This window comes from Protopterus annectens, chromosome 10.part0, assembly GCF_019279795.1.
Source record: "Protopterus annectens isolate FY-2018-M chromosome 10.part0, PAN1.0, whole genome shotgun sequence".
Lineage (NCBI taxonomy): Eukaryota > Metazoa > Chordata > Ceratodontiformes > Protopteridae > Protopterus > Protopterus annectens.
In genome coordinates, this window is record NC_056744.1 from 850,373,881 (window position 1) to 850,384,087 (window position 10,207).

The following is a 10,207-nucleotide window of genomic DNA, read 5'->3' on the forward strand; positions in this document are numbered from 1 at the left end:
TACCTAGTTTTGAGGTTTTGATAGGTTTGGAAGTCTGTGTGTCACCTTTGGAGCATCCTTCTTGGGAGAGACTCTTCAGGACATTTTACTCACTCTATGCTCCTGCACTTCTTGATTTTTCATTTTCATAGCTCTTCACCCAATGGGGAGCACTTGGAATTGTTTTGGCCTTAAAGGCTGAAGGCTTCTCTGACTCTTTGTGGAATGTGGGTGGGCCCATTTTTAGGCAGGCTTTCTGATTCCCCCCTGTTCTGCTCCCTTGTGCTCCTAGCCTGGATGATTCTCCTCTATGTGTCCAAGCCTCCTGGGTCTTTAAAGCCTCTGTGGCTTAGGACCCTGAAACTGTTTCTCAAGGGAGGCAAGGTGTTAAAATTTCCCAGGTTAAAAATCCTCCTACCTCTTCCAAAGAGGCAAGGGTTTTGGATAGGTCTGGTAAAGAAGTATATACTTTCTCTCATCAAGGCAAGGGAATTTGATTAGCTGGGTAATTTCTGCTGAAATATCAGAATTATCTCCTTCCTGAATGAATTGTCATCTAAATTGATGCTTTGGCATGAAGTGCATCTAAAAGGGATGCTTTATGGTTTGGGTGATGCTGGATGCTGGTTGGAATTCTCTTGATGTGGTGATTTGGTTGATGTGGTTGGAACTGGTGCTCGCTGTTTTAAGACCAGTTTTTTGCTGATGGTGCCACTGTACCCCGAGTGTGGTTTGTGAATTTTGTTGAGCATGTTTTTTTCAGGAAAATGGATCACAAATTGAGGTCTGCACAGTTGCTGATGGATTTTTTTGCAAGCAAAATGGAGGGAAATGAAGATGAAATTGCCTGGTTTAAAAGATTTTTGCAGGTGCAGCCTCCAAGTTTAGTAGGGGTGCATTGCTCAATGCAGAGTAGAGGGGCCCTGCTTACAGGGTGGACATAGGGGTAGGTCTAGACGCAGTGGCAGGGGTTCTGGTCTAGTAAGCTTAGGGGAGGGTTGTTCACCTGCTCAGACAGGTGTAGGGGCAGGGAGGGGTCCTTTCCAGACAGACTGCATCACCTGCCTTTCTTCCTTTCAGTGGACTCTCCAATGGACCTGAATGGCCTTGCTTTTGGGACTTTGGGTCTCGTCTGGCAGCTCCTTCAAGGGGTACAGATTTTTTCTTTTCAAGACATTGGACTTATCAGAAAGAACGAATGGGATTTGCCTCTCATTCATCGGCCACAGATTTGTTTTCCACACACAGCCCTTTCAGCAGCATGCTTCTCAAAAGATCCCTGCAAGCCACAAAGACAAGCACTCTAGTCAAAGAAGCCAGTTCGTCTTTTGTCAGAGCTTCAGTCCTAGTACCAGGGGGGGAAAGGGGCGTTAAAGATTGGGGCTACGGAGAAGATTACCAATTATTGGAACACATTCAGTTATCTGATTTATTTATTAACAATCAACTTTTATCTACAGCAACTGTTTATCTTTGGAGCAACACTTTGATCCTCTGGAAGCTGATCTCAAGGAAGCCATAAGAAGTAAGGCTGGATCTCAATCCTACTGTTTCTCAATAAGTTTTCTGCATTATCTTCAAGGCTCATGTGGTTTCTTTATCTAACATTTCAGAGTCAGTTCAAAGGTTCTGGCTTTTTAGCCTTGCTACTTCAGCTATCAATTATTCTCAATTTATCTCAAGCTGGATTCTGCTCTGAAAAGCTCAAGATTATCCTTACCTTCTAATACATCAATTGCAGCCTTATTCAGCAGACACCTTCTACAGCATCTGGAATATGTAAATAAAGTCCTCATATGCACCCAAAGATGCCTAGGAGCTGTATGTGAGCGAAATAAAGTCCAGTCTAGTACCCTCTCAAGACATGTGCTTTCTGGTCTTGAGAATCAGCACATCAACTTTTTTCCTTCCATTCCCAAAAAAAAAAATTCACTCATTTAAGTTCATCCTTCATATCTCATTAGTCCGTATGGACTGCAAGGACAGTCCTTGCCAGGGGGTTCATGGCATCTTATTCTGGTGCTTCCCAATCAAAAACCAAACTGTATACACTGCCAATGTATGGACACAGCAAATCAAAACAAAGGACACTTGCCTTCAAAAGATCAAACACCAAAATACCTGAATGCTGCCTTGTTGCCCAGGGTTGGGAGTGAAGAGCTGGTGGGAAACAAGGGACTCTCTGTGACTCTACAGACCGACTCGCCAGGGGAGCTCATTCAAGGGGAAAGTGGCCTGCCTACAAGTACAATCTAAGCTGTGCCATAGAAGACTACAAGGCAAGGAGACATCAACATGATGTTTCTCACTATCAACATGAAGGGATGTACTTCTTTGCTACTTCTTCCATCAACATGTCTTGATTCAGGCAGACAACACAAGTTGTCAAAGACAACATCAACATCATGTGGTACATCAACAAGCAGAATGGGCAGGCAAGCATGATTCATGCAGGCTATGCTATCAGGCTCCAACTGCTGACTGTGATACAGAGGGGCCTGCCAGGTACTCAGCCTAGCAGTGGTAGCTTCAGCTTGACTGGAAACTGGATCATCACACCCATCACCAGGAAACTGATCCTCCATGGATTGACAGTCACATCTGACTGTATTTCAGACAGACAGACCAGTTCTCCACCAAACCACCAGCTGCACCACCTCCAGCCAAAAGGGGTTTCATCACACAGCTTGGACACAGCTTGGAAAGTGGATTCTCTGTCTTCAGTTGGAAAACCTGTTCTGTCTCATGTCCTTCCACTTCCCCTCTTCTTCCAAACCAGGAAGGAAAAGGTCAGGACAAAAGGGGCAAGGTGATGATGATTTTGATGCCCATGATGGCTCCTCTTGTAAAGAAGCCAGGAGTCTTGTAAAGAAGCCTCCATGGCCTTTCCTCTCTGATTCCTACCTCTTTATCTTCAAAGGACGTCATCTGCATCTCATCAAGCTGTCATCATTGTCTCATGAGGCATCAGCTTGGCATATTCTGGCAACAAGTTTTAAATGTGATTATGGAACAAGTTTTAAATGTGGATTAAGGGCTATAAGAAGGCTAGAGTACTAGGACTAGTAGAGTAGAAAAATGGAAGAGATTTTTTATTTTGGAGTACAGCAAAGGAGAGGTGAGATTTCAATATCTTACTGAATTATTTGAACAAATATCTTCTTTTCTTATTGACAAAAGGTTTGTCTTCTCTCTTAATTTCTTTCAATGCCATGCATGCATCTCAGCCCCCACTTTCTGATTGTGACCCACCTTTTGTTTCTGTTGTTTTGTTCAAGCAGTTTCTTAGAGGGAGGAATACTAGAATAAGACCCCCCTATGTAGAGCTCCTACTCCTGCTTAGGATCTTTGGAAAACTCTACAAACAACACTTTGGCTTCCCAGCGCTGCTGCAGCTCTTGGAAATATTTGTTTCAGAAGGCTGACTGCTGCTTATTACTTGCTTATCTGCTGTCTGAAGGGTGTCTCCAGTGCAGCCCTTAGATGGCAGTAGACGTTTTTGATTTTCCATCAGATCGGGTATATCCTTCCTAGCTTTCCTTGTGTGGCTTGCCTTGGCTTTAAACCAAACTATGTGGCTTTAAACCAAACTATTGCTTTGCCTAATTTTTTGCAGATCCTCAAAATAAAGACAAGTATTTTTGTACACATTTTTTTAGCAACTATTTTAGGCAGTCTTATATTTAGTTTTAGTTTCTTTCACTTTTAAGTTGTTTCTTTTTGTTTGTTTTGTACAAAGCCTGTGTAAAACAAACTATTTCTCAAGTTGCATTATTTTTTTGATTTGCATTTTGTTTGCATTTTGTTATTCCCATCATGGCAAAGGATTAGCTAGGGCTCCACTAGGGCTTCTGCCACTTCACAGCATTTCCAACTAACATTCACTAAGGATAGCTCCTGGAGGCATACAGGCAGCTACTTCTACTTCTACTTCTAGGCATTATCATAGCCCTATATACTCTAGACTAGAGCTGGTTTTGCCACAGCTGTTTTACAAGGCACTGTTTCTCCTTTTCAGCTTTTTTTACCTCCTAGCCTCCCTCCCCCTATTCCCTTATTCTAACTATTTCAGTCAGGACAGCAAGGGAGCAAAGAAAGACATGTTTTATAGTTGTACCATCTTGTAAGATGTAGATGTGAGATTCCCTGCAGTCCTCCCTCCCCCCTCCTCCCCTCCCCCTGTGTGTTTCAGTGGGTGTGTGTGTAGGTTTATACATATATTTTTTTTTGTATATATTACTGTATATATTGTACATGTTTTTTGGTTTTGTTTTGTTTTCTTGTCTTCTTTTGGGTTCTGACATCTGGGGCAAGAAAGACTGAGGAACGCGCGTCGGTCATGCGCGTAGCCTCCTGACTGACGGACGCCAGTCCATGACCCGCCATGGCCTTTCACTCTCTGGTATTCGCTGGACTGCCGACTGGGACTATACCCCAATTGTCAGGACTGCAGCAAAGGGAATCCTAAACATCTACATTTATGGTAGGTACAAAACTGTACTTTTTATACCCCTGACGACCTGACGTCATGGAAGAAGAGACAGCATCCAACGCAGGACCCAAGACTTTGATATTCTGGCCGGCTGAGGGCTACCTGCAGGCAGGTAACCCTAATGTAATGACTGCAACCCAAATGTAATGACTGCAACAGTAAATGCACTCGAACATCTACATTTATAGTGAGTGTAAACAACTGTACTTTTTGGTTAGCTACATTACCAGTTAAACAGTTTTTTGCAGTCTCCTTCCTCTTCCCATTTTTGAAACTTGACATTTTAATTGTTGACCGTTCCTGAGTGGTCCCGGACATTTGTGCATTCCTGGTTGCAGGCTTAGGTGGCTTAGCTCCAAGCAGTGCATCAATACCTGGTACACTTTCAGTTAACACAGCCAGTCTATCGACAGTCTTAGACTGGCTTTTCAGAGTGCTCCTATGTAAATTATTTGAGGGTTCCCTTTTGAATTATTGGCTGTTGAAAAATCTGTCATTTTACTTTTACTTTTCACATCAGACTCAAGCAACATATTTAAAACCTGCTTTAAATCAGACATTTGAGCTCTTACCATATTACTTTAAATACCCAGTTATAAAATTCCATGTCTGCTGTTTCGGAAGACAGACAAGCTTTAGCAAGCACTTTTTAGTTTTATGTACTCCGAAATCTGGAGACTTGATAGGCCAGGCCATTATGGCAGGAGTCAGATTCTAGGAAAGTTTTCAGTATTGAACTGACTTAAACTTGCAGCTAACTTCTAGATGTTGAAGAGATTTGGCTCTGATCACATAGGTCTTTCAGTCTGGCAAGTAAGTAGCTTGTTGAGACTGTAACAGAGATCCTGTTATTTGAACATCTATTGCTGGTGATTCTACATCATATGTAATGGTGTGGATTTAGCATGTTTCAGTAATTTGTTTGGCATTGTTTCAGAAAGCTGGGTAGTGCTTAATATGTGCAGTTGTAAATGTTTTACAGTGTTCCATTGAGTGTGACACTTAATATAAACCTGTTTTGAGTGCATTTGCCAGTTTTATGTGCAGAGATTGTTCTTATTCACCTTGGAACCCTGAATATTGAGACTGACATAAGTTTTCCAAGAATGCTAACTATTGTGTTTTCAGGTTTATTTTGAAGAACATTATCTTAGATGTTTGTCTTTAATGGTAGTTCTCTTTATGTATATTGCTGGCATTGCCCCTTTCCTGCTCTCTCTTTGTTGGCTATGCACCTTTTTTCCATATTTGAGAATGAAGGTATATTTTTAAATATTGCCCTAGGGATTCCAATGTGTTTGAGTGGTTGTAGATCTGGTTCTCTAGTGTACAGTTAAAGTAGCTGTTTTGCATTTTAAGGTGCATTAATGACTGCTGATGTTCTTCGTGTTTCACTGTTGCAGTCATCACATTTGGGTTATCCCTGCCAGAGTAGCCCTCAGCCGGCCCGAATACCAGAGACGTAGTATTTCTGCGTCTGTTGCTGTCGCTTGAGGACTGATGTCAGGTCGTCAGCAGTATAAAGTAAGGCAGCCGATGCCATTACATCAGTCTTTCTTGATGTGGAGCCCAAAGCTGAAGCAGTTTGCACGAGTGCTGGTTGGCTGCTACCTAATTTACTGGGGTAGTAATCTCTCCAAATATAATTGAAGCTTATTCTTTAAATTTGTACTGTAACCTTTTGTGGGATTTGCTGTGTTAACTTTAGTAGACAGATGGTTTGAAGTAGCCTTCATATTCATAAAATGAAGCTTCACAACCTGACCATTATTAAACCAAAATTCAGAGACCTTACTGGTGTGAAACCATGGATAAGGAATAATGGATACAATTACAGCTTTCCTTTGCCCATTGAAAGTGCAGAACCGAAAGAGAAATGCAGTACATGCATTGTAGCCATAAAGTAGCAAGAAAGGAACGCTTTATTTTCTGTTGCGTTGTGGAAATCAAATTGTTGGAACTACAAAAATTTCAGTGCTTTGATTGCAGTGCTTTATGACCTGTTCACCTTCAAGAAGTTTGCCTGCCATAAACCTGTGTTGATACTTCAGCATATATGGAAAGCTGAAAATTATTTTTGAAAAAATTAGTGACACTTCAGTTGCTGAATATAAGGGGAAAACAAACTAACGCAAAATGAAATCCTTCATGTGGGGATAGAAAAACAGGACATCTCCATAATTAGCTTAGAATGGTTTCTGTAGGTATTTTAGAAGTACTTGGTCTTGTTACAAAAAGGCCAACATTTGAAATTAGAAAGTTTGAAGAGTAACTTTGGTTTCTCAGCAGTTCATGTTTTAAAGCAAACCTTTTTTGTGTAAGATGACATTGCAGATTTGTGACTTATTTCCAATTGTCTTGCCTTGTAGATAGTTTCAACACTAATCCAGAATGGGTCAGCAAATGTTAACATACTTTTATTGAACTCACTATTTTTGTGAGGTCTGATTTTGATTCTGTCTTTCTGTCTCTGTGTATGTTTTGCAGCTGCAGACTGTAAACAGGTGAAACCCAGATCAAGACCTGGTAGCAAAAAGAAAGTGTCACCATTACCTCACAGCGTTGAAGATGTTTACATACTGAAATGCAGGTATACATCACTGTTTCACATATATTAACATGTGTTCATAAGTTGATGTGTGGCTTTTATGTGTTTTTTACTGCACTAATATTTTTCTGTGGTATTAACCCAGGATAGCCATGTTGTATCCGTTATGTTTCAATAGACTTTGTAGACCACTGAAGTCTGTCATCTCACATTGGTGGTCAGGAGGATTATATACAAAATTTCTTCTGACTGTCTTCCTTGCATAGTAGATGATGTAGATGCAGCCCCCAGTTTGTTTCTCAAGCTAAATATGCAGAATTTATACTTGTGCATGTCATTTAAATGCATCTCGTCAGCCAGTCTCATTTACGCTACAAACCTTTTGCATAGCAATACTGTTGTAAGATAGGAAAGAACTATGATGAGAGGTTACTGGAAATAAAAAAGGTAATGAAAGCTGATTGAATTTAGTGGTGCTTACTTTCAGCTTGTAGCAAAATGATTTAAACAACCATATCCATATATGAAATTATTATTTTGTTATTCACACAGGTTCTGTGGTTTAGTGTTTCGAGGACCACTGTCTGTTCAAGAAGACTGGATAAAGCATCTACAGCGTCATGTAGTGAATGCAGCTCTTCCAAGAACAGGAGCTGGCATGGTAGAAGTCGAAGCACTACCTGCAAAATTAACTGAAACACCATTTCCCTTATTGACAACAGACATAATATCTCAAGACATTCAGAATTCTTGAGAAGAAATGTTCAACCCAATTTTTAAGTCTCAGTTTAATAATTAATGAATGGTTAAATTGCTCATAAATGACAAAGCAAAAAACAAAACTGCACCATTAGTACACATAGTTATAAGCTCCAAACCTTATTTCCATTTCACTGTTCTTATGATTCAGAACATAGGGAATTTTCTTTAATGTTTTTTTTTTTTTTTTAATTTTACTTAGCATGTTACATGCTAGAGGGAAAGCTAATTTCAGTTGATGAAAGGTTTTCATCTAGTAGAACTGAAGAGCATATTGGTTTCCTGCTCATTTTTAACTTAAGTCACAATGAAACAGCATTTTGTCTTCCTTTTTATATGTGAGTAAAGGCTATTTATCATGACCTGAACAGGATAGATTTAAGTTACTGTCAAAGAAACAGTATGCTGGAGTTTTAAACCTGCTACTTAACAAAAATGAATTAAGACCATTTATGTGGGGCATTAAGTAGAGTACTGTGTACTTCACTTGTTAAGACTGTTTCATAATGAAGTTCATTAGTACCATTTTAGCTGTGTTTTTTAAAATATTAAAAGTGTCTTTTGTAATAAAATTGCTAACATTAAAATATTACTACCTTTTTGTACATAAATTGTGCTGGGGATAATGTGTAGTTAAGTAAAATAATGAGTATTGCTTTTGCTGAATGGTAGTGAGTTACTGGCTGACACAGAATGTGCTTCTGTTGTAGGGTTTTACATAATAAGCAAGGTTAAAATTATATTTATAAACCAGGTTTAATTTCAGATTAATGGAAAAGACTAGGAGTCTCCCTTAGCTTTTTTAACTTGATTTTATTTTCATCTTCTGTCTTAACAGCAAATCATCCCATTAAAGTCAGCATATCTGTATGTTTGTTGTCTTTTGTCTGACTTTTGTTTGGAAATGAATAAATTGGTAATAAATGCTTGAAAACATGCAAGTACCCTGTCTGTACACTCGTGTATGTGCACGTATACACACATGCAGTGGTATATGTAAAAATGGGTACTGAGCATTTTTATCTGGGTTGATGACCTTTACTCATAGGAAAAACAGGAAAAGCTTTGGGGAATTTTTATTTTTTTATCATGGATAACACTCTGTAATCATGTTTATTGACGGTCTGTTTTTCTTACAATTTGTTGGAACTTAATAAAAATAATAGTCCTGACAATACTAAGTAAGTGATGAAGGGTGCCATTAAGAGTTTGTTTTGGTGTGCTATGTAAGTTGTGCAACACTATGTTTATTGCCACAAACCTTCCTATAGGTTTTCTTTGAAAATACATAAGGTTAAACTGTAACATTTATTTTTATTTATGTGTTAAATCTTGCTTTTCATTTAAACTTTATTTTAGAATACTGTACTACTTTTTGTATTTTTTATTTCTGAAACTGTATCCTGTTACATTGTAGGTAATGTACATATAAAATACTTAAAAGTTTACACCAAACCATGGATGAAATGGAAGATGCTGTACTTGTTATGAATTAAACTAAGTTAAAGACATGGTTTTCACAAAGAACTTGCAGTAATTGGCTTTTATAGTTAAAATTTGCATTGGATATTAATGATGCAGCTCTTTGATGTGTGACATGAGTCACTTGCAGCCCTCACTGGTGCTATAAATTACTTCTCTTTTTGAAAGCTTTTTGTTCTGTAAGTTATTTAAGCTATATACATATTATAAATATATATGTATACTCTGTATATAATGGTGGATCAGATAGCTAAATAAAGTTAATTGAAAACATTGTAACAGACATGGGTCCTGGCTTTGCTGCAGTTGGATGAATAAAGTATGTCCGGTGAAAAGTAAGGTGTCTATTTGATATAAATTGAATGCTGTTGTATTTCTATAAATTAATATTTGCCTTGATTGGGTGTTTGCCCAGGTTTATTTTACTGTTTAAAAAACCTTTTTATTGTTTTTTTTCCCCACTGAACTGGAGAAAATTATGCAAGGAAAGAATTGTACTTTGTTTAATCATACTGTGCAGTAAAGTACTGAGATATAAATGTTGCTGCAGGAAAAAAAATAAAAGTACAAGTGCCATATTTTATTTTTATATTCGCCTTTTCACAAACTGCATAATTTTTTTTATCTTGTACAAGGATTTTGAACCATACTAAATGTTTTTTTTTCATATTTTGTTTTAAAATAAGTACATTTTGTGATCACTTAACTAGTGCTTATAGGTTTTTAAACTGTGTATAGTTATAGTGTAAACATTTGTTCTGTTTTATTTATGCTTCATTTACCTGGTTAGCCCTTTTGGGGAATCCACATTTACAAAGGGAACACAGGACATACGACTCAAGTGATACATAATGATAAATGCATTACGGGTATGATAACTTGAGAAAGAAAGCAATGTAAGCAATATTGAGGTAATTAGGATAATATCTGTAGATATTGTTTTGGAT

The 10,207-nt window shown here is 38.4% G+C and overlaps 1 protein-coding gene across 2 annotated transcripts in view; it reads left to right on the forward strand.

Moving 5' to 3' along the window:
• ZNF644 (zinc finger protein 644) overlaps positions 1–9,539 on the forward strand; it is a 1,505,096-nt gene extending 1,495,557 nt beyond the window's left edge. For both annotated transcript variants that reach the window (XM_044085655.1, XM_044085656.1), the window contains 2 exons: positions 6,959–7,061; positions 7,572–9,539. In XM_044085655.1, coding sequence (XP_043941590.1) covers positions 6,959–7,061; positions 7,572–7,773 — 305 coding nt within the window. In that variant the 3' untranslated portion in view covers positions 7,774–9,539. The remainder of the gene's footprint in view (positions 1–6,958; positions 7,062–7,571) is intronic.
• The last annotated feature ends 668 nt before the right edge of the window (positions 9,540–10,207 follow it).